General features: G+C 32.6%; 1 protein-coding gene across 2 annotated transcripts; it reads right to left on the bottom strand.

Annotated features, from left to right (window-relative positions):
• Window positions 1-999: 999 nt before the first annotated feature.
• Window positions 1,000-26,067, bottom strand: LOC143249226 (ras-like protein family member 12). 2 transcript variants are annotated; one of them, XM_076498709.1, is made up of 5 exons: window positions 25,734-26,067; window positions 14,146-14,202; window positions 9,916-9,989; window positions 2,355-2,557; window positions 1,000-2,156 (listed from the first exon to the last, which is right to left on the bottom strand). In XM_076498709.1, the coding sequence occupies exons 1-5, from the start codon at window positions 25,852-25,854 to the stop codon at window positions 1,796-1,798; spliced, it is 816 nt and encodes a 271-aa protein (XP_076354824.1). In that variant the 5' UTR covers window positions 25,855-26,067; the 3' UTR covers window positions 1,000-1,795. The 2 variants fall into 2 exon arrangements, with proteins under 2 accessions (XP_076354824.1, XP_076354825.1); XM_076498710.1 differs by lacking the exons at window positions 14,146-14,202; window positions 25,734-26,067 and adding an exon at window positions 4,021-4,205 and having other exon boundaries at window positions 9,916-9,971.

A 26,067-nucleotide genomic window follows, 5' to 3' on the forward strand; every position in this document is an offset into this window, starting at 1 on the left:
GATATATGTTTTTTATTTATAATGTTGTTGTTTTTTTAATTTCGCTATTAATGTGGTACTACTCTACAAATTTGATTTCAGAAACTTGCTACATTAAAAAAACTATTCTTGTTGGGCTAAAGTGGCACTATCTGGATATTGTTAAACTATATAATTTGTTGAAACAAGCATTGTTAATACTCTATGAGCCACCCAGAATATTGTCGCATTAAGTGGTTCCACGATTAAAGTTATTCAACTGTCAAAAACAACGAAGTATTACAAATTTCAGAATATCTTCTGTGAATTTAAGATGCAATCTCTGTTGCCATCTAGCATATAACTAAAAAATACATTGCACGTATAATTTTCTTACGTTCTATCGTAGTTATGAGAGTAATTCTTAAAAACAAGTTGTTTTTTCTTATTTTAACAATCTGTAAAACGTTATAAATGAACATTAGGCTCTTATTTCTGGAATACGATTGAAAGCATAGAAAATACTTTCCACCTTGCCATACAGTATCAAGCTCTTAGGACATATACCAGCTTTGACATCATTATCAGAAATAATTATCATAACAACAAATTGTGATACTTGTTCACTGGCAAACCCCAGCTCGGAGCTTGGACCTTTCGATACATCACGCTAATCACAAGACAACACCTAGCACTGTGGAGTGGTAAAGTTAAAGTTTTGCATCCATGATCGTTTGTTTTTTCAGTGAATTTCTGGATTTTTTAATATTCGGTTCATCTCTTATGTTTCAGTCATGTGTTTCATACTAAACCTATTTAGATGTTTGTTATTTTGAATATTCTTTGCCCACTGGATCATCTGTTCCGTTCTTTCTAGTGCAATGTTATTTAGTGCTAATAAAAACTACCAAGAGTATTTATTTATCTGAATCGGTATGGTTGATTAATATAAGTATATTATGCAAAACTTGACGTAATGAATGCTATCTAACCTACATTACCTTTCCTTTAGGTATATCCACAGACTAAAAATGGAAATAATGAATTTTCATTACTATTTTATTTCTACAAATCTTCAAACAGAATCATATACAACAATATTATCACAAGCTATTTTCATATCTTACAAATATTGTTGATTGAAGATAGCTTAGTATTTATCATTATTAAACAAAGTGACCTTATAAACATTACTGATTTTTCGTGTTCTAAGTTGGAAAAGATATTGTACGTCTATTTTATATTGAATATAGATGAGTACGGGCTCTATCTGCCTTTCTTTTCATTTTTTCACTGTACTTTGTACCCGCGGAATGAGTTTTTTGCTTGAGATAGAAATTACGATATACAAAACATCGATAGATTTTCATGAAAAGCTTTCTTTTGAGTAACTTTTAGGTTTGTTTCTTATTTACTGAAGAGTTAGAAGAAAATGTTAAGGCTAACGTATAAAAAATATTTTGGGTAAAATTCTCGAAAACTTATTTTGGGTTTTCTTTTTCTCAAAAGCACAACAGTATTATCCAGCACTTCTCATAATGCTAAACAAAGGTTCACTCATTTCTAAATATCACTCATTATTCCCATTAAAACAGGACAAAAATAGTACCTAACAAACGTGCTATATTGTTTCTGGAAATCAAAATAGACGTTAAATTTTTTTGGCACAGTTTGCTGTCTTTCTCTCCACAATAACATTCATTGTTATGAGAAGGCTAGCCAGACAAGCCGATTTCCATACTAGCCTGCAGGCATTTTAAGATCTAAAGATTTTGTTACCGTTTGGTCTTGAACTTATAAAGAAGCTGCTCGTCCCTTTACCTTCTAAAATATTTTTTTAAGACTGAAATATTTTAAATCCCTTATTGAATAGCTTAAATTTCGGATTTCTGTCTACCATTACAAAATTTTTTTCGTCCGGTCTGCGATCTTTGGGTATTGAAGTAATTATGGGTGACGATGACGTCGGTGATCTCTGATTACGCGGCAAGGAGTTGCGATTCGCAGTAGAAACGGCCTTGTCATCTCCTATGTACAGGGGTTTTAATGTTGAAGAAGGATCTTTATCACGAAGGATATGTCTGGCTACCTCGTGGAAGACTTTTTCAACTTCTTGAAAGTCTTCTGCTGCTGTTGTTTCAAAGAATATTGCTTGGTACTTCTTGGCGCATGAAGCTCCCTCTAGTTTACTCACTTGCCTGAAAAGAAATCGGTAATATAAAATTACAATGTTTCTCATATTGCTATATTGTTTAAAATGTCTACTGTCTAGATAATTCTACTTTTATTATCTGTAATTATTTCAGAAACCCAAAATTTGAGGGATAACGTCTACAAATATAAGTGTATTTTATATTATTCTTTGTATTTAGTTAAAAACAAAAAAAGAAGCTTACCTATATCGTTCAAGATCGACTTTATTACCAATAAGAACCAGAGGACATTCGGAGTTTCCAGTTCCTGCGTGCCTTTGATTTTGGTTTTGAATAACTAGATCTAAATATTGTTGTGCATGTTTAAAACTCGGCCGACTGGTGATACTATAAACGACAAGGAAAGCATCTGCCCATTTGAGATACCTGTCTGGTTCCTTTCCTTCCTAAATTATAAATAATAATAATAGTGCTATCAATAGCGTCGTGGAACTCTACAATAAAAAAAGAAAAAATAACCGTGTCATATTTCATGAAATTCGTGTTCACATTTGTTTTGAATTAATAAATCAGCATATTATAAGATCAATAACTATTAGTATATAATTCAAATCAAAATTTAATTATGCATGGTTATTTTATCAATTTATTTTGGATAAAATACATTATTTTCAATAGTAGGCACATCAGTAACAAGTTTTATTTAGCCACTTTAACATAATGTTTCTGTGAATTGTATTTCAAAGAGAATTAGATTGGTTGTGTGGCGTTTTATTGCGCAAAGCAATTAGGGAAGGAATATTTCAAAGAAAATTTATTCTTACTTTACCTGTATTGTTTAAGTGCACATATATAATCTTCTACTCAGTTTAACCTTACCCCATCCGTGATACATATACATAACCTTCTACTCAATTAATCATTACCCAGTCCTCCTTAGTTATATATATATATATATCAGGTCATCCTTTAAGTAATGTCCGATGTTAGGTTCAAGAAAAAAGGAAGGATGATTTCAAACGCTTTTACTGTTATTTAATCAATAATGTACATCCCATTATTACTAATTACTTCCTGCCAACGATTCACAAGCTTCTGAATGACACTTCTATAAAATTCTTGGGATATAGAAGCAAAGAATGTAGAGATGGTAGCTTTAACATATTCATGTGTTCCAAGTTCTTTTCCATCAAGATAATTCTGCAAACTCCAGAATAGATGATAATCAGATGGAGCAAGGTCTGGAGAATATGGAGGATGTGGAAGTTTTTCCCAGTCTAGCTCTTCAATCTTTGCTGATATAATCCTTGCTGTATGGGGCCGTGCATTATCCTAGTGTAACACAACACCTTTACGACTGCCTCTTCAGTCTTTACGACTGCCAAACAGGCCTCTTCTCATTCAGTAAAACATTCATGCACTCTAACTTTTGACAATAGAAGTCTGATGTAATTGTTACATTGAGTGGCAGCAACTCAAAGTGGATCGCACGAACAATATCCCACCAAACGTTTAATAAAATTTCCTAGGGTAGATGTCCACTTTGGGTTGTGCTTTAGCCAGTTTACCTTCACTGAGCCATTGTCTGCGACGTTTACCGTTTTTATAAAATATCCATTTTTCATCTCCAGTCACTTAACAGGTGTATTGCGTTCACAAGAGCGCAGAAAAGTGCAAATGTCCACTCTAAGGTTGCCTTCTGTCAAATCATGGGAGACCCATTTTCCAAGTTTTGACACCTTTCCAAGCTGTTGCAGATGACGGTGAACTGTTGAATGGGTTGAATTAAGCTTCTGTTCTAGTTCTTCAACTGTTACAGCACAATCTTCATCAAATGCAGTCAACACAAAGTAATCATTAAACTCAACAAGACAACCTGAACGTAGGGCATCACTTAAGTTGTAGTCACCTGATCTGATGTTCTAAAACCATCTTCAACATTTTCTTTCATTGAGAGACTTCGCACCATAAACATCTTGAATGTTTCATGTAATTTCTGCTGCACTATTGCCTTTTCTAAACTCATAAAGCATTATATGCCTAATGTGATCCTCAGACACATTCATCTTCATAAGGGTTTATTTGATGGATGATCTGAAAAAGTCGAGTTCGGTTAATTTCTTTTATTTATATGAACATTTTTATACACGTCCTACTACATATTTTAGTCATTAAAGCCTTCTACAAAGACATGAATGATGATGCACTTTCTGTATTAAATTTTCGTACATTACTTATGGGATGACCTGATATATATTGTTATATGCAACAATTTTACTATTGTAATTTGTTTGTTAGCTAGAGTTGTAGAAACCTAAAAAAATCCAAGAGTGTTATGTTTAACTTTTTCTAATACATTTGAAGCTAGATTATATATATAAGATAGTTGAGAAATGTGTAGTTTTTTAAAGATAGAGCGTTGAATCAGTCGGTGTGTTAACTGTGACTCTTCTTGAGTTACTTTGTACAAGCAAGCTTGTTTTACGTTCGTTAACGTTATTTATAACGTAGGCCTACAGTAATTGACGTTAAAGGAGGAAAGAAACAAATTTGTTATAGTTACGTGGAAGGAATCTTGAATTGTCATATACCCAGATAACCTAAACGAACTTACTAAGAAAAGAACGGTAAAACAATACATATACACATTATTTTCTGTACTCTTAATCCGCACTTTATCCGTTTTATATATACATATTTAATAATCGACTCAATTAACCTTTGCCATACTTGTGTTATATATATACATCTATATCATTTTCCTCCAGTTAACATGTAAAGTATCAGTCTATAGTAAGCTACTTATAGTTTTAAGTTATATGTAAAGCAAGACTTCCTGAAAAGCAACAGATATTAAACGAGAAGGATAATTTAAAGTTTGTGAAGTAGTTGTGGGTTAAATAGGCCTAAGAATTATTAATAAAACGTTTAAACTGCAACTTTACAACTGTTATACTGCTCATATAAATAGCGTTTCATAGAATATTTATTTTATCTACTGTCATCCAACCCAACTAATTAGCTCTTGTACTTATCGAAAAGCTTGTTGGGCAGTGACCTGTGGGTGAGGAAGGATAGTTATAAAATGCTCTTTATTTCATACTTCTGATTTCGAGCCGACAAGGACAGATTCAGAGTAACATGAAAGGGAAATGATCCATAGTTAATCTGTTTTTATAATAGTTCATGAAAAGGAGATTGGTTGAAGCTATTTCTTTCCAACGTAAACATAAATCATACATATTAATTATTTAGTGAGTGCGCATACATCACAATATTAAATTGTCTTTTCTTAATCACGATTAATCAAAGAAATAATTTTCTTCATACTATTCCATTTATTATTAAAAGAATACGTAACATCTTATGTCCAGGTTTAAATAATGCACGAAGTAAGAAATATAGATAGGCTGTTTGACAATATGCATGGTAGAGTTTCCCAAACTCTTCCCTCCCAGTGCACGCCAGGAATAACTAAAGACAAATGCCGCTCATTATTATTTACCATGCTCATACCAGAGTCAGAATAAAGCCACACATACAAAATACCTTTAAAGCGGACAAGGGTAGTTTGAACGGTGGTTCATGGTTAGATTTTCACACTGAAACTAATATTATAATTATCAAATCACACTGAAACTGATATTATAACTTATTCATTTTTATTGCCCTGATTGAACATCGGTACGTCTACCGACTTATAACGCTTAAAAAATACTGGATAGATAACTCACAGTAGGCAACTCAATGTGGCTTTATTATAAATCAAACACAAATTCAGTTTTAATTTATTATTTAAATTTAAACGGATAGATAATTCTTGTTTTTGCTGTCGAATCCTGCTACACTACTTGCGACTCATTAGGTGTGTCGCGGCATGCCCTCTGAGGACACTACTAGGGAATAAATATGATTGTTGAAAACAAAGGTACTATCACAGATATCAGAGTGGATGAAACGCTTTGACGAGCCACGTTTCATCCCGTTTTTACGATTTCTACTTACAGTGATATTTCTATGTACAAATGTCTATAACAGGTGTTTAAAACTGGTCAAAACTTCTTGCTTCTCAAAGACAAGTGTTTTCCTCTACTCTAGTTCGTTATCTTATGGTTACAACAGTCCGCATTTGAAATATACAGTTAGAGAACTTTCGCTTACCCCAATTCTGTTGTAACGAGAGTTTATTCTACTCCATTTATCGCAACATTGAGCAGTGGATGTTTATTTAATGATAACTGTCCATTCGTCCTCATATTTAATTCAGCGACAAACTCATATTCCTTGTAGTATTCTTATTGGATTAACCTGAAAACTCCTTGCTCGACAATGACGTAGAGAAATAAAAAAAGTTCAGTGGCAAAAACCTTAATATAACAAAACACAAAATATATTAAACAAATACACTGGTTAAGAAAGTGAACATGGCCCAATTTGCCTAAATTTTCTAATCAGTTATAATTTTACTTTAAATTAAAAGTGTTTTTTTTTCAAAATCTCTCAGTTATCAGTTTTATCTATTTGAAGTTGTATTTGAGTTTCATGCATACAACAGTTTCTTAATTTAACAAATAATGTGAAGTTGTTTTTCTAAATGTTTTCCATAGTCAACAGGGTTATTTTCTCAGACAAGAATAATATTTTAGCTATTAATAGCAGTGTTTTATATATATACTTGCGAAAAATTATTATTAATACATTAAACCACAATTTATTATGATAAACTTATATACTTGTTTCATACTGTTTTTTTTTTCTGTTATCTCCAACTACTTGAATTTAATGTTAAAATAACTTAAACACACAATTAAATTTAGTTTTGCCAACGTCAGTTTCTGTCAGTACTTTCTGTATTTGCTTATTTGTATCTACATTTAAATCCCTGATTTCGCACCACTTGGAATAGATTCTGTTTCCAGAAGAATCACTCAGATCGTCACAAATTAGTTTCCAAAAGTGTTAATGGAAAGCATGTTTATTTTCGTTTGGAATGGGTGCAAGAAAATTGAGGTGTTGACATAAACAAATAGGATATATGAATAAATATCTCAACTTCGTAAGGCTAATAATTTACTGTGATGTTATTCAATGTTCGCACTCATATTTTTGAGGTAAATAAATGTCCGTCTCTACTGCTTACTGTCGCAAGTATGAAAACTCAGAAAAAAATATTCGTTTTCTATAAGGAGACGAGACGATGTAATAGAGGTGTCAAACTCTCGAAATAACGTAGCAAGTAGTACTGAAAAAAGAACGAACAGTGAAATCCTACGAAGTAATTCAAGTTTTTGACTGAATAGAAAAAGAGCCAATTTATTAGACCTAATTGCAATTTCATGTGTGGTTTGACATTAAACATCTTAAAATTTGAAGCAAAATAATGCCTTAGCAAAAAAGTATTATATTTCTATTCACTCATATTGTAACCACTTTCCTTAAAGCGATTTCCTTACAAATAAACTATTGTTGTTATTAAAGAACAGATGCACAAGAACTACTTAGAATACGATGAAACAAACTCACAATTGTGAGAAACAAATGTCTTTACTAGCTTTTATGAAACTAAATTTGTTTCGTTTCATCATCTATATAGTTTATTTGTAATCTCTGTTAAATATTCATACACAAACAAAACTACAATTATAAGATCAAAACGAAACAGGATTTTCACAGTAAGTGAGGCATAACATCCGCAATAATCTACAATCACCTTAGTATATTCACCAGCTGTTTCATAGATACTACTGAAATTTGACGTTTTCGTATTCCAGATTTCGTCTCTGTGTGATTTGCAAACTAACTGTGCCTTTGTTTCGAATGTGGTTTGCTGTGAACATACTAGATCTAAAACATTCCCTGTATCAAAATTAGAATGTGTGTACTGAATTATGTAAGTGTTGGAAAGTTACAGTTCTGAGTTTTATAAAGAAAAGATTTAAAGAGCCGTGTTTATAACACCAGCTTCGATATATAGCCAAGCTGGCGACACGCCATGGTCCCCTAGGTTGAGAACTTTGAGATGCATTTCAGATGCTCTTGTTTCAAACAACACTGGCGTAACTAACAGCGACTCTTGACGTAAAGCGGTGAAACACAAGCTATCTGTGACATTATTTTCTATGTTTACATACAATACCCTTCACAGTTGTTTATGAATATGATAAATAAACTATTTTTTCAATTAGAAAGTTTCAGTGTTTGGTTCTAAGTTTTCGAGGTGCTTGAGTGTAAGGTAACTATGTAAATCAGAATTAAAATAATTCTTGATAGTGAATGATATATCGATAATATGAAGTTACGGGTAAGAGGTTTGATGAAAACTAAGATATTTGTATTTCATTTCAGTGGAACTTTAGGTAGAGTATTCATAGCAGGTTTGAGATCTCAGATGGACTACAGCTGCCTGTTGAATGAGAGGCGGACGGTATTTCGGTTTCTATACTGAGTTCTTCTTCAACTCTTCACAATATTTCACGAGTAAAATGTTTTAAACTAAAAAAATAAAAAAAACTTAAGCATTTTATTATTTCTCAAAAAAGCGCTTATCATACGCAAATCGTTAATATTTTATACATGTTTGACAGTTCAAGTTATGGATGTTAATATTTTATACATGTTTGACAGTTCAAGTTGTGGATGTTAATATTTTATACATGTTTGACAGTTCCAACTGTCGATGTTAATATTTTATACATGTTTGACAGTTCCAACTGTCGATGTTAATATTTTATACATGTTTGACAAATCTAATTATGGATGTTAATACTTTATACATGTTTGACAGTTCAAGTTATGGATGTTAATATTTTATACATGTTTGACAGTTCAAGTTATGGATGTTAATATTTTATACATGTTTGACAGTTCCAGTTATGGATGTTAACATTTTATACATGTTTGACAGTTTCAGTTATGGATGTTAACATGTTTGGTAAGTTTGCCATTCCTAGCTACAGATGAAATTCCTGAAAAATTATAGTTATAAGTACAAAATATGGCTTAATAGTTTGAATATAATTTAATTTAAGAAACTAGTCTTAATCTAGTAGTAGCAATTTTTCTTCAAATCATATCACAATAAAAATCATACATGTAAATAACTTGTTTTGAAGTACATATTTTCATGTGCACAATGTACTAAATTTATGGAACTTTGCTTCGTAAATATAATATACATAGCCAGGGTCAACATTCATTAAAAACAACAACACCTAAGGATCAAAAACTGGTATTCTCTTTAAAACGACTCTTATGTGAGGTCGCTTGAAGGAGAGTATTCTCTTAACAGTCACTAAAGACTGTCTTGTTAAGCACATGTTAAAGAACCATATTAAACATTGATCCGGAAGCCTCGGGGCAGTTTAATACCATTCAATTACAGTTTTCCTTTAGATGTCATGCAGTGTATGGAGCAACAACCGTTAATTATGCCTCAGCGTACGTAGTACATCGAAAAAAGTGTCTTGATTTTTTCTGAAGCGAAAAGTGAAGCAAGGCAAGATTGGACCCCGCAAATCTGTTAAACCGGTAGACGCTGTAGTTAATTAAGCTATCTGCGTTAAATACCGCGGCTGTCAGTTTTCACTTCATTTTTTATCAAAGACAGACTTTCGCAAGACTCTACAGCTGCGTTAAACACATTATAGGACAATCTTACATTTGAATGCTGCAAATCCAAAGTATCAACATTTGCTTATGAAAAAAATAACCATTTTACTTAGTTTAATCATATACCAAAAGTATTACGTTTTTGATAGAAAATATTACATTGAATTTTGTTTTCAAGAAATTATGTGGTTCATACCTTGTCACAGGTATCCATCAATCGAACTATAACTTCTTGTTGGTCAAATATTTCAACCTTGCTATATGTGTCTTCTGTAATAAATAAATAAAATATTAATTTATTTATTTAAACTGTCGACATTAATTATGTTCCTTATAATTAAACGTACTTAAGAAGGTAGCATATAACGATTTTTTGTTTGTTTGTTTGTTTTTGAATTTCGCACAAAGCTACTCGAGGGCTATCTGTGCTAGCCGTCCCTAATTTAGCAGTGTAAGACTAGAGGGAAGGCAACTAGTCATCACCACCCACCGCCAACTCTTGGGCTACTCTTTTACCAACAAATAATGGGATTGACAGTAACATTATAACGCCCTCACGCCTGAAAGGGCGAGAATGTTTGGTGCGAAAGGGATGCGAACCCGCGACCCTCAGATTACGAGTCGGACGCCTTAACACGCGTGGCCATGCCGGGACTATAAGGATTTTAAAACTTAAATATCTAGATCTGTCTCTTATTTCTTTTCACCTCAAAATCCAGATAACATGAACACTAACTTCACAGTCACGTTGCAAAAAGATTATGCCGCCCTCATGAGGAATTTCTATAAAATAGATGATAGTTGTTTTCTCAACTATCTAGAAAGAGAAATTTGTAGAAAATCAAAAACATTTAAAAGTAAATTATTTGTTTACTACAGAACTCTAACTTAGTCTGATGGTGGCCTTGTGGCTAGAGTATCAACTGATGGTGTCAAACACTCTTGGAACTTTCAGGTGTTAGTACTTTATAAGACTGTTAACAACAGAAAGCTCAAATGATTTGAACTTATCTATGATGAAGCTTTAAATATTTTAATATTTTAAGCAAACGATCAAATGATGTTATGTGTCATTGTTGAGTATCCTGCAATAATATTTTCATGTAATTTTGGTTAAAGAATATTATTGTTCGAAATTACATATGAAGTCAAGGTTATGTTATATTGGAGAATATGTCATAAGGTTCTAAAGCACAAGAATAAGTCATAAGGTCAGAAATCACATATCTCTAACGAACAGAGAATAATTCTAAAAAATATATGACTCCGTAACAAGAATAACAGATTTCCTGACAGTTTTTAAAATGTTATTTCTTAATATAAAACAATTCTTCGGGTAGAAACAAGCGGAATATCAAATTTTAGTTATACGTATAGTACTCAGAAATGTGAAGTTTTTTTTTGCTTTCATATTTATACTAATGACATTCGAATTAAAGAAAGACATAAACATACAGATAAGGACCCAGCATGGCCAGGTGGTTGAGGCACCGACTCGTAATCTGAGGCTTTGAATTCCCGTCATACCAACCATGCTCGCTCTTTCAGCCGTAGGGGCGTTATAATGTGACAGTCAATCCCACTATTTGTTGGTAAAAGAGTAGCCCAAGAGTTGGCGGTACGTGGTGATGACTAGCTGCCTTCTCTCTCGTCTTACACTGCTAAATTAGGAATGACTAACGCAAATAGCCCTCGAGTGGCTCTGCGCAAAATTCAAAATCAAACAAACAAGCAAACAATACAGTCGAGATAAAACTCCAACAATTAAATCTTTTGTTTCTCAGAATAACAAGCGAAACCAATAATGTTCGAAAAATAAGTTCATCTCGTTTTTGTTTACTACGTTTATATTTTCTTTCTGAAGTTTTGATTATAATTGAGATGTTAATTGATAAACTGAATCAACTTCTAAAATATTTTATAACACTATTGCTAGATATCTTGAGAAGTAAACAAGTAGTATTGAAGTTATTTTAAAAACTTCTCGAGTAATGGTTACTCCAATAAAAAAAATAATGAGTGACGTTAGGGTGAAAATGTTGTTATGTGTAACACTGTCCTCTGCTACAACTGTCAGTAAATAGCTATTCAAAGTACTGTTGATATTTGAACAAAATGGGTTTGGGTAATTGTACAATACAATTTTTAGTAAGTTGGAATTGGTATAAATATTTCAACTCGGAAAACGAAGGTTGTTACAAAGGTCACTGTTTAGCTCACTTTTCGTACAAATACTAAGATTTAAGATTAGAACTTTTAAGTGAAAAATACAGTTTTTCCTTTCGGGTAAAATAACCCTAACACTTCCTTTTTCTAAAGGATCATATGGAAAAAAATCAATCTGGTATTTTTAATTGATTGTTTTTTTAATTTCGCGCAAAGCTACACGAGGGCTATCTGCACTAAATGTCCCTAATTTAGTGGTGTAAAACTGAATGGAAGACACTTAGTCATTACACACCCACTGCCCACTCTTGGGCTACCCTTTTACCAACGAATAGTGGGACTGATTGTCATATTATAACGCCACCACGGATAAAAGGGGAGCATGTTTGGTACGACCGAGTTTCGAACAAGCGACCTTCAGATTACAAGTCTAACGCCTTAACCCACCTCGCTATACCGGGCCGATTTTTTCTTTTAATTGAACAACATCTTATGCAACATATAGTTTTGTTAGTTTGTTTTATTAAGCACAAAGCCTCACAAAGAGCTATCTGTACTCTGCCCACCATGAATATCGAGATCCGGTTTCCAGCAGTATAAGTCCGCAGAGCAACACATGGACTAGACGGTTAAGTCAGATTTATCAAATATTTAAGCATATGTATTAATAGTTTAGAGTCCAGAAGAAAATAACATATTTTACCTGGTTCAGTTTCATAGATGTTGGGATGTTGTAAAATTTTGACAGAACCAAATAATCTTGTAGTAAACGTCTTGTTTCGATAGTGGATTAGTAAAATGCCCAGGATGTAAACCGAAACGTAGTACGTTTCCTAGTCATAATAAAACTATTATTCTTGTCCGGAAGTGGTGTTTAAGCTACGAAAAACTGTACTTTGTCACAAGCAATTTTTATCAATACAAAGATACTTCGAGATATGTTGAATATGTCGAAATAAAAAAGAAATTATAATTTCCCATAGTGATGGCTATTCCTTAGTGTGAACTAAGAAGTACCAGGGGAAGCTTCCGAATGCAGTAAGAATCTAAAAATGGTGCAAGTACCTCATTCAATGGAATCACTGTGTGCCAAGTCTAGAAATAGATATCATATTTTTGCCTTTGCAACCTACTTTTTATAAAGAAACAAAACTGATCCGTTGTTCTTTTCTAAACTTTGAGAAACGCCTTGAAGTTTATTTCCGTTTTCAATGATTGAAATTACTGAACAGTTTGAGTAGAATTAGATTTTAGTTTGTAAAGATGGACAACGTTTTCCGACAGCTATTCGATATAATGTTTACCCATGAAAAGTGTAGCACCATGAGTCCAGATAATACATATTGATTAAATATCGAATCAAGAAAATAAGTTGTGAATGACAGTTAATTCCTGAACGACATATGAAAAAATTAACATTAAACGTTTAAGGTTTGAAGCTAGGCCGAATGAGTTCGCGACTTTCTTTTAGCTGTCAAATCCAACTATAATTAAAGAATGACGTTTGTGCTCTATGTTAAGAACATGAATACTTTTTAATCCTTAGTTTACGTTTTACGTCATATGTATACTAAACACGTGTCTTCAATATTAATATATGAGCTAATTACTGTTTGCCATTTATTTATAAACAACTATTTGGAATTTACATAAAACAGATATCTGAGCGGAATTATTACTAAATATTTTCTTTTCAAGATAACACAACAGTTTTATTATTTAAAGCCAGTTTTTGTATATTTTCATTTTTATTTGATTTCAAATCCTAAAAGAAAATCACTTTGAATGTCTAAGACATTTATTTCGGGAAGTTATTGACTGATATTACGTAAAAGATCTTTGTCTTTACAAGCATTTACCATACGAATCATTAAATTAATTTTATCCAAATCAGAGCTAAGTAAGAAACGCAAAAATGACTCAGTATGCAAAAATTAGTTTTATATTTTAACACATGTGACTGTAAACGTATTTTCATCGATAGAAACTTGCCAAATGTGATATTTTAATTACTCAAATGTTTGTTTCGTGTACTATATGTAGAATGTTTGACTTCAGAATGAACCTATAGCCGTACATAAACTGTTCATCAAAACAATATAATGATATTCTCTCAACATGCGTTGTTCATCAAAACAATATAACTTATAAAACGATATTCTCTCAGACGTTGAAACATAAGTTTTATCTATAAGCTGAACTTTTTAACATTAATATAAATTTCAAAATAATATGTTTCAAGTATTGGTAAATAACTTACCTAAGTCAGGATCATACTCACTAATGAATCTTTTGGTAATGTATTTCACCGTCAGTGCTGCAAGAGAATAACATTTTAATATCTTAATGACAAGACAATAATAAAAACCAAATAACACTATATAAAAAAAAATTTTACTTTTTCTTGTTCCTAAGCAGAAAGTGTTATTTCCCAATTGCTTATATCTAAATTAAATGGAAAAGACCTATTTTACTCTTCAAACTTTGGTTTTGTGACCTGGGTAATGACATTTTTGAATTTATCCATTTTCCAGAATATTTTAGGTATATTCAGTGCGGAGTATGTGATAGAGAATTTTCTCGAACTTACAAAAATTTTCAAGGACTTTCTAGAATGTTGTTAAACTTACGAGTATTTTCAAGAACCTTTTAGAATTCTCTAAGACTTTACATAGTAGTATATGTACAGGGACTCACCACTCACCACTTCAGTTTAGTTCTAGTTGTCTAAGTGAACACATAGACTTATCTGATTTTTTCAGAGATGGCATCAAGAAGCTGCAAGCATTCTCCAGACGCATTCTGCTATGTATGTAGCCAATTTATCAAGAGAAGAGAGAAAAAGTACTCTGTGACAGCATCAGCCTTGAAGTATGATGAGTATGGCTGGAAGGTTATCGGAGACTTCAAAATGGTGGCATTCCTGATGAGTCTCCAAGGAGGCTTTACCAAGTTTCCCTGTTATCTTTGCCTTTGAGACAGCAGGAACACTGCAGCGCACTACAACAGGAAGCACTGGCTACAACGGACCAAGTTCTCTGTGGGGAGGCACAATGTCAAGTGTGAACCACTAGTGGACCTCCAGAAGGTGTTGTTTCCACCATTGCACATAAAATTGGGTCTTATGAAACAATTTGTCACAGCTCTTGATAAGGAGTCTGCAGCTTTGAAGTACCTTCAAGACTTCTTCCCTAAGCTGTCTGAGGCAAAGGTCAAAGCTAGTGTCTTCGTTGGACCACAAATAAAGAAGATCCTGGAGTGCACAGAATTCCCAAAGAAGCTCAGTAGGAATGGAAAAAAAAGCTTGGAGCAGCTTTGTCGCAGTTATTCGGGGCTTCTTGGGTAATCACAAGGCCGAAAATTATGTGGAACTGGTTGAGGCTCTGGTGAAGAACTACGGCAAAATGGGCTGCAGGATGTCCCTGAAAGTCCATATCCTTGAGGCTCATCTTGATAACTTCAAGGAAAAAATGGACCATCCTCAGAGAAGCAAGGCGATCGCTTCTACCAAGATATAATGGACTTTGAACGCCGCTACCAAGAAGCGTATAACGAAAACATGATGGGAGACTATATTTGGGGGCTGATACGTGAAAGTGATTTACATTACCTTCGCAAATCTTAAAAAAAAAACTATTCACTTCTAAACATTTTTGTTCATTTTCGTATAACTTTAGTATAAATACATGTAAATGTTGATTCATATATTGTTTTACTCAGATCTTATGTAAATGAAAATGTGCAAATTTGCCCGTTTCTACATATAAAATAGGTTAATTTCTAAATTTCATTATCCAGATCACAAAAGTAAAGTTTTAAGGGAATAATGGCCATTTTCTGTACTTGTACAACATAAGCAATTAAGAAATAACACATACTATCCAGGAACAAAATTTGAGTTACATAGTGTAATTTAATCGGTAACCTGCATTTTTGAATTTTAATATAATATGTTTTTCTTTCGAAATTACGTGTATGAGTATACTTTGGTTTCTACTTGTATGACTTTGATATAGTTTTCATTTTTCTTTGTACTAATAGAATGTGATAGTGTTCTGTTATCAATCAATACAACCTAGGTGTCTTAGGTGTCGAGAAGTATTACAAGTCTGAGAAATATTCTTATGTCCGGAAGTGACTGTAAACTAAGTTATTAATAAAAATATGTGTAAAAAATGTTTAAAATCTGAAAACACATTTAAGTCGTTTACTCTTGTTGTCTAAAATTTTTATACTCAAGCACATACATTTTTATGTATTGGTCGAACTAGGTCTATTGTAAGAGAAATTCTTATTTCCACATGTACAAACAGCTAGGAATTAACAATTTCTAAAAAAGGGGAAGATCTTGTTTACCATCGTCGCTTTACTAACATAACTCATTTCAAGAGGATGAAACATTATAAATAATCTCAAAAGTATGTATAATCCTACATGCACAGAAGATATATTCAGTCGCAAGAAGTTCCCATTATCTTCAAAAATAAATGAATTACGTACACTACAAGTAATATAAAAGTCGTCTAACTGTGTTTACCGTAATCTGGAAAGGTAATTCACGTTTGTAGCTTTTACGTTTGTTAGTTGTTCGTTATTTTATACAACATACAATTAGATACAACAGGTTGCAGGAAATCGAACTCCAGATTGTAGCAGTGCAAAATTTAACATAAAATTTCAATACTTAATATTAAATTCTACTTTTAATTCCACTGTAAACAAATATTATGAAGAATCGTTGGCTGGAACAGTGAGGATATTTCACAGTTCACATAAGGACAAACATCGATTCAAACTAAAGAAGAATAACGTTTTTAATACAAGAACTTAGGAAAATTAAGCTCAGAAAACAGCATACTGATATCTGAAAAATTTCATTTTGAGATATCCCTATTTATTTCTGGTACTGTATCCACACTATTTTATTTAATTAAAACTACCAGCAACAAAAGGATCCTGTCGACTTAACATCAAAAGTTAATAATAAAACAAATTAAACCGGGAAAATTTTGAAAGTATTTGTTTGTTTATTTTTGTATTATGCACAAAGTTACACAAGGAGTTGGTTGTCTGTGCTCTCATCCACACTGTTATCGGAAACTCAGTTTCTAACAGTATAAGTCCGCAGATATATTACTGAGCCACTGGGGGGACGAGACAAGGAATAACTGGCTTTCTGGTTCTTGACGGACATACAATATAACAGAAGAAAATAGGGTTAATTTTAAGCAGTTTGATAACTCAGAAACTCTTTTACAATGAACGGCTTTTTCAAAGATAATCTAAGTATTTTTTGTTTATTTCTATTGTCTCGTTATTTTGTAATCGACTGAAATTCCTTTCGTCTTTCCATTAAGGCTTACCATCAGTTAGTTCATGGTAGGAGTTCTGTGAAAATGTTTTCAACCAAAATGAAAGACACAAACCCATACTACTTTAACAGCAATGTTTTTTGACAAGTGGAAGAATCAATTAATGTCGCTGAAGCTGGATGCTACAGCCGTGACTGTTGTATTTTTAGAGTCATGAAACATTGCATTAAAGTGTTTATTTGAATAACGTCGTTTACTCCTGTTGTACTATAACTTTATGCATGCACACTATGTGTACGAGTGCAGGTATGTGTAATATGTCCATAATTAATTGCATTTTATGTTTAAAATGCACATTACGAAGACGTTCATGTACATCCTGTGTTCATATATATACATATATATATATACACTGCTGGCCAACATCTTAAGGCCAATGAACATAAAGAAAAATACGCATTTTGCGTTGTTAGACTCAACCACTTATTTGAGTAGAGCTTCGAAAGATGACAATAAGAAAATAGAAAATAAATAGAAAATACTTTTTTAGCATTTAATAGGGAAAATGTGAACAGTATAAAATTATCCTAACTTCTAGCTGGTCAAAAGTTTAAGACCATACTGAAACGAAGCGTTAATCGGTAAACATGTAACGAAATTTAGTCATTTGTGTTCAAGCATTAGCGTTGTCAACATCTCCCACTGACATCTCCTGTGTTCCATTGGGTAAAAACATGGCGAAGGCTGAAAAGTTCACAGAGTTTGAACGTGGCAGAATTGTCGAGCTGCGAAAGCAAGGTCTCTCTCAACGTGCCATCACTGGTGAGATTGGACGTAGTAAACCTGTGTTGCAAATTTCTTAAAAGACCCTGAGAGATATGGAACGAGAATTTCAAGTGGTCGGCCCAAGAAAATTTCGCTGGCATTGAGCATAAGGATTCGACGGGTTGTCCGGCAAGACACCAGCCGATCGTCGAACCAGATTAAGGCCCTTACGGACGCAGAATGCAACTCAAGAACAATAAGACGGCATTTACAAGAGAAAGGCTTTAAAAACCGTAAACGTAGTCAAAGGCCACGCCGCCTTCCACACCACGAAACAACTCGGTTAAATTTTGCTGAGAAGCATCAAACATGAGACGTAGAAAAGTGGAAGAAGGTGCGTCAGTCAGGATCTGGTTACATTGGCATGTTGGAGAGAACATCGTTATTGACTGAAGGCCCTCGCTTGCGTGGAAATGAATGGATCTTTCAGCAGGACAACGATGTAATCTACAATGCCCGCAGGACAAAGAATTTTTTCATGGCGAATAACGTGATTTTTTTGGACCATCCAATGTGTTCGCTCCAAACTGAACCCCATTGAAAATGTTTGTGGGTGGATGTCAAGGGAAGTCTATAGAAATGGATGTCAATTCCAAACAATGCATGATCTTCGTGAAGCCATCTTCACCACTTAGAGTAGCATTCCAGCCAGCCTTCTGCAAACGCTTATATCGACCACGCCAAAGCAAACGTTTGCAGTTATTCGCAATGCCGTGCAACTCACTACTGAGACCTGTTATTGGGCATTTCATACACTGTTTAGGACTTCTTTTTGGTATTGTCTCAATCTTTTGACCAGCTAGTATTTAAGCTCATTTCATAGTGTTCACATTTTCCCTACTAAATGCTAAAAAGTTTTTCCCCTTTTCTTATTTTCATCTTTCGAAGCTCTACGCAAATAAGTGTTTGAGTCTAACAACGCAAAATACATATTTTTCTTTATGTTCATTGGCCTTAAGATTTTGGCCAGCAGTGTATATATATATATATAATGTTCCCTTATCTACAAGTGTATCAATCTAATTTTATATATACATCGCAACAATGTGGTGATAAGTAAGATGACTGAAATGAGTTTGTTATTGATCTTGCATTGCAGAGAAGACTATTTGCGTTTTCTATTTCTGGCAATGTTTTAATTAAGCTATCAGCTATCGACGGTAGTTTTGAGGTAATTACCAGAGAGAAGGCAACCAGTTAGTACACCTTATGACTAATCACGGTAAGAACTTGGCTGTCTTTCTTATAACTCACTTACAGCTTAAAGTTCGAGCAATATTATGTTGTATCACAGATATCTAAACACGGCTCGCCAGCTCCGAAGTCCAGAGTTGTATTGCAGGGCAAACTTATGCCTATCAAGGAACAGAAATAATACTACTGGCATTTATTTTACAGATGACTAGAGCACAGTTACTTATTTATAATGCCATTTATATTCTATAAGACTTCTGAATACAAAGAAATAAATCATAAACATAATATTAGGTGCGAATGCATATTTGTATTTGACCACTTAAATTATTATAGCGCAGTAAAAATATGAATTTAGGCTTCATATAGCTCTTGTACATGCAGTCCTTAAGCAGTTCAGCAAATTGATTTTACTCATTATTTAACTCTAGAATTCGCTCTAACTCAGAAATAAAGCAAAGTATTCTGGGACTGGTATGAAACTTATCGCATAGTTTGTTAACAGCTTCAATTTTATATAAGTGTTTTATTTGCCTTAAACATAACCAATTAAAACAGTAAAAGTTTAGTGCAACTTGAGGCTGTTTTCATGGACTGCATGCAAGGTATGGCAACAAGAAGGATTATAATGTTAAAATTGTCTTCTTATGAAGAATGAGTAATGTTTCTTTAAATACAATTATTTCCCATGTACGTTTCTCTAACATTTTAACTCGTATTTCTTTTCTCGAGTAATACAAATCAAACTTAATATCGGTTTTCTGTCGCATTATAACATAACTATTTGAGACAAATGGTCATATCTGGTTAGATATACATTTAAATAAGGAAGAAAACTGTGGGAATATGTTAATGTATTTTAATACATTAGGAAGTATTCTTGCATAATGGCAATTATCATTGGTTACATATATATGTTTATATATCTTCTTTTAATTTTTACTGATTTTACAAATTAACGTTTATCTTTTTTCACTAAATTATATTAAATTATTTAATGGTTAACAACAAGAAATACATATTGAGTTAAGAACTGCCTTTATGATACGTTACAGAAAAGGAAAAAAAACAAACAGTCTTTACTTTGGCTATTTCAAAAATTTTAGTATGGAAACATCCTGAGTAAAATTTATTACGGAAACTTACACTTGTATTAGTTAAACTTTATTATAGCAAACTGCATGTCATTTGGTATATCTTAACAACAAAAAAAAAACCATAAAAATTTCGAGTTTTCTATTTTAATATAAATTTGCGAGATTTTTTATTAGAACCTTGTTTGTCTAAATATAGTAACTACTTAATAAACTATGACGTTATCACTCGTTTCTCTTGTGAGATCATCTAATGACGTATTTTGCTTTAGGGCGAACCATTACAACACCTCTCTATTGAAATATAGATCCTTTCTCCCAGTCCCGCGTATTTCTGCCTATCTTTCAGCTATTTTCATCAAAACAAAATTATTATTCTCCAGGACCACGTGTACTCAAGAAAAGCATATAAACATCAAATTATCACATTCTCACGATGATGAAAGTGGAACCATCAAAATAGTTTTGTTGCGTAAAAATTAAAGTTGAAGCATCAAGTAACTAAAATAAGAACAAAGACATCCAGAGCAGACGCTTTTGGCCATTAAAATAAGTCTGAGAAACACGTTATTTAAATACTCTCTCAGACACTTCTCGACGCCAACTCACTTCCATCTAAACAAATAAGCTTTAAACATTTACATCAGAGTAACACTTACTGAAACGTCAGGTTAGATTTCAACATTTCAAACACAGATATAAAAATAAGGAAATATTCCAAACGTAACAATCGCTACTGCACTTTACTGGAACGTAAATATACAATACAACCGCAATTTCTTGAGAAAAGTAAACTGATTATATAGATCACGACCAAAGGGTAAGGTACAAGTTAATGAAGCCAATTCTGTATAACAAACCGAAAATACACAGTGTAATAAATAAATTGACATACAATAAAATTAAAAGCTATGTTAATTAGGATGTCTTGAATCATCAGTTGAGTATTCTCACTGTTTAATTAATGATGTTTTCAGTCGCTCTCCTAATAATATTTCACGAAGCTCAACCAGCTCAGGAGATGTACGTTAGATCAAGATCCATATACAAAGCCATCAATGTAAAATAATTTTAATAAGTTTATGCAAAATACGTGTTATTTACTGGGCTGTTACGTGATGAACAGGAATCTGTCCTGCATATAAAGGCACACATCACTGTTATCTATTATTATTATTATTACATTTATTTTTTCAGTAACTTATTTTCAAATTTAATAATTCAATTTCAAATTGTTGGTTGTTAATACTTTTTACTTCGTTCTACGCGTTTGAATGAGTTAGGGTAAGGACTTTTGATTGCCTTATTAAAGTGGTAGTCTCTGCTTTTGAAGATAGGGTTTGTAGCAGTTATAGTAGGAATAACCTTTAATAAGCACGACAAAACTATTTTTGTTCTAGGGGAGTATATAACTGATTATTTCGAAGAGAAGTTTCCATACACTGAGACTGTTAAGTATATAATGTAAAAATACGCGGTATTTTGAAGTAGAAATTTTCAGTGCTTTCCCTGGAACGAGAAGTTTTTGCACAGTGGAGTATTTATGATAACAATGTCTTCACTCTAACATTTTCAGGATCAAAATAATAGCAATCTGCAAACACCATTGGGATGAAACTAGAAGTATCTTAACACAATAAAAAACTGGGATTTGAAGATGAAATAGTTTCATAAGCTGGCAGCCACGCCTTGAAACCAAATTCTGTTTTCAGGAGAAAGGTGGTTGAAGAAATGAGAATTTTGTTCTACCACATAACTATAAAATATTCTAATAAAATTTATTATTATTATCTTTAATGAGCTTAAGTTTAAGCATACACTGAATCTTAGATCGAAGAAATTAACTGGTTTTTGGAAACCTGCATGTAAGAAGAGGAGGAAGTATCACAATCCTGTTATCTGAACAGGAAAATATGAAAACATTACTGTGAGCCATGGGCAATTTAAATACAGAACTTGCTTTAAAAGCTGTATGGAAAAAGGATATAAACCACTCAATATATATCATAAAAGCGCAATTTGGCAAAGCCAGATTAATTTTAAGTTTTTAACCGTCTCCCTGCCGAGCGCATTTTTATGGGCGAGTAAAATGAGGTGACAACCAAGAAAAATCCATTAGGGAATCAGCCTTAACTGTTTTTATGTTGCCTTTGAATCCAAACCTATGTTATAGATGAATAGTCTATTTATTGTCTTATCTTTAGTTTTAGAATAAAATAAATTTGCTTAAAATAGGAAAATTATAACATATTTGAAAATGTTTATGAGTTGTTGCTACAAATTTGAGTTTGTAACAAACTGATGGCAGTTCATTTTGTTTGTTTTTTGAATTTCGTGCAAAGCTACTCCAGGGCTATCTGCACCAGCCGTTCTTAATTTAGCAATGTAAGACTACAGGGAAGGCAGCTAGTCATCACTACCAACCGCCAACTCTTGGACTACTCTTTTACCAACGAATAGTAGGATTGACCGTCACATTATAACACCCCCACGGTTGAAAAGGTGAGGATATTTTGTGCTGCGGGAATTTGAACGCGCGAACCTTACAATTCGAACGCCTTAACCCACCTGGCCACGCCGGGCTAAGTTTATTTTGAATACTCGTTTTATAAACAGACATACCCATATTTTTGTTCAATAGAACTTTATTATGACTATCTTATCTGTTTTTCACCAAATAAAATTCAGTGACAGCTGTAAAAATTGTAGTGTCGACGTTCTAAGCTTGAATCTTTTGCTGAAGCGTTCCAAAATATATTATTGAGAGACTGGTAGTTTCAAATTTTATAAAGTATCCTGTTGGTTGCTCAAAAAGGACAATGTAAATAACTGTAAGGTAAAACAAGATTAGTAACTGTGTGATATAAAATGAGTGACAAGATAACAACAAAGTCAGTTCTGTAATTTTACTCAGAGCTGAACTGTTCTGATTCAGTTGTCTCAAATTATCTAAAGGCAGCTTTATGAGCCCCCTGATCACAGTACGAAACAGAGACGTTTAAAGAACGAATGTGTTTATCCTTCCCCATTTTGTCAACACGAACCATGTTAACTTTTATCTTGGTGTAATTTCAATTAAAACCTTAATACTTTTTAGAACAAGAAGATGTAGTCTAACTTTTACAGTATAGTTCCGACTTATTTAGGATATGCAGCAGACTGACTTATACACTGTAATATAAATTTATATATAACATGCAGTAAGACTGATTTATAGAATGCATTTTAGCCTTGCTTATAACTCGCAGTACAGACTAACTTGCAAAATACAGTTCACACTTGAATATAATATGCAGTATTGAATAACTTAAAACATGCAGTACAGATTAATTTAGAGAATACAGTTTAGACTTGTCTATAAATGCAATAGACTAACTTATATAAAAAGTACAAACTCGGTTATAACATGCACTACAAACTTACTTATAGAATTTAGTTCAAAGTTGCTTGTAATACCCAATGCAAACCTTATACAGTACATTTAAAACTTGTATAAAACATAAGTACAGATTACTTATAAGATACAAAACAGATTAAATTATAACAATCAATATAGATTAATTTATAACAAGCAGTACAGACCAACTTTTACAATATAGATCAGACTTGCATATAACATGCAGTACAGACTAACTTACACATTGCAGTTCAGTACAACTCAAACCTACTTACTGAACATAGGTCAGACTTACTTCCAGAACGCTATGTACTCAGAGCGAAAATGAAAATGGAATTGGAAATCAGCATAAGTAATTACGCATACCATTCTCACTTTTCTATTTATAAAGATTATAATATGTATTTTTCATCAACTTGGTACTCTCGCTACTAACGATATTTTTTACCGTAAATTCTAATAATGTTTTATAATGTATAGTCAACTTAGGAGACTTAGGTATGTCATACACAATATACTAAGCTAATTATAGAAAACAATATTTAAAATAAATTACAATAGTAAACAGTTAACCATTTATATTGTTCAGACTTATTAATAAAGAAGTTCATACTTCTAAAATTTAGTTGATACTTATAAATCAGTTCGGACTTATTTCTAAAACCTCCTTGTAAAATACATTTAAGACTTACTTATAACATGCAGCTCCAACATAATTATAAAAATAATTCCGAAATACTTGTAAAACATAGTTTGGACTTCTACGTAAAACATATTTTAAATTTACAGGTAAAAATGGTTTAAACTTACTAATAAAACATAGTTCATACTTACTTATAATACTTAACATGAGACTTAATATCATACTTGATATTAGACATACAACAAACTCAAATTTACTTCTGAAATGGATTTTAGCCTTACTTAGGAACACAACTACATTATTTTATCTATGTTTTTGACTATATCTTAAACTTATACTAAGACTTCTGAGGACATGAAAACACTTGAACAGTGTTTGGTTTATGAGTACTGTTCATTTATTTTTCTTCTATTGCATTCTCCATTTCAATTAACCTTTTTGGTTTCTTGCTTTTACGTGTTTATAGTATCATACTCATGCATTATTGAAAACGCCACGCTTCATAATCTTATTTTCAGGTTCTCTCTCTTTGTGTACTTGAGGAAAACAGAACATTTGTAACAGTTTTATACGATAATAATAAGTTAATACGTTATTTAGCAATAATAAGTTAACAGGTTAGAGTTTTTAACAATATTCTTAATATATAGCTTATTGAAACCCAAATATAAATCGAGATTTATCAATAATTTTCCTTTGGATATCGGAAAAGTGTTACATCACAGTGATAGATTCTAAATTATAAATAACTATAATAAGTAATATTACTTTATTACTTTTGTAAGTATTGTTTCTCGTGTATCTTGTAATTTAATCCTCTTTTTTCCATAATTTTCTTATGCTTATTATACAACCTTTCTATTTTTGTTCTCATAAAACTCTTCACTGTTTACTTTTCTGAATTTAGGCCTAGGCGAAAATTAATAGTATAAAATACTCTTAATTTGATTTTAGACTAACCTAATAACTATTTCATTTGTTCTCTAGTAATTTGATTACTTTTTAAACGTAATATTAGAAGCTAATATTTTCTCAGTAGTTTACCATGTTATAATACTGACTGAAATGTAGTACTTATAGTTACTACTGAAGCTCTGATACTTGTCAACTTATACACTTATACGTGTATTTCCGCGTATTTGAATGATTATGTCGGTTCGGAATAGGTGTTTATTATTGTTCTATTTGGTTAATGATTTATTTTCTTTAAACAAAATATTGTTTCAAGAACTCTACAGCATTTTTAATGGTTAAAACGATCTCACATATAAATTATTACAAAATAATGTATACGTTATTACTTAGTCCGATTTTATAGTAATGCCAAAAACTTAGAATAATTCTTTAAACTCGCTGACTTAAACTTAGAAGAGCATCTCCTACCTGATTTACCTACTCCAAGTGCCCCAAGTAACGCGATATTTACTTCAGGAAGATTGGACCCGTAGGCGGCTGTGGTTACTTGCAGGTTATTGGAAGCCTTTCTTCCACCAGTAGCATTCATTCCGCGAATGCGTCCAACACGAGCCCTAGGGTCATGGGACGTCCTTGACCCTTATGTTTGTTACTCCTTCTGTAGCCACAGACAAACAACACCAGCTAGTTAAACGAAATTATCCTCTGAGAACGAAGTTTGTTTAAGATAAAGCTGACATGAAACTGTAGTCCATAGAAACGTATCTTACTATTTACGTTGCAGCTCCCCTTCCTGCGTCAA

Source organism: Tachypleus tridentatus, chromosome 4, assembly GCF_004210375.1.
Source record: "Tachypleus tridentatus isolate NWPU-2018 chromosome 4, ASM421037v1, whole genome shotgun sequence".
NCBI lineage: Eukaryota > Metazoa > Arthropoda > Merostomata > Xiphosura > Limulidae > Tachypleus > Tachypleus tridentatus.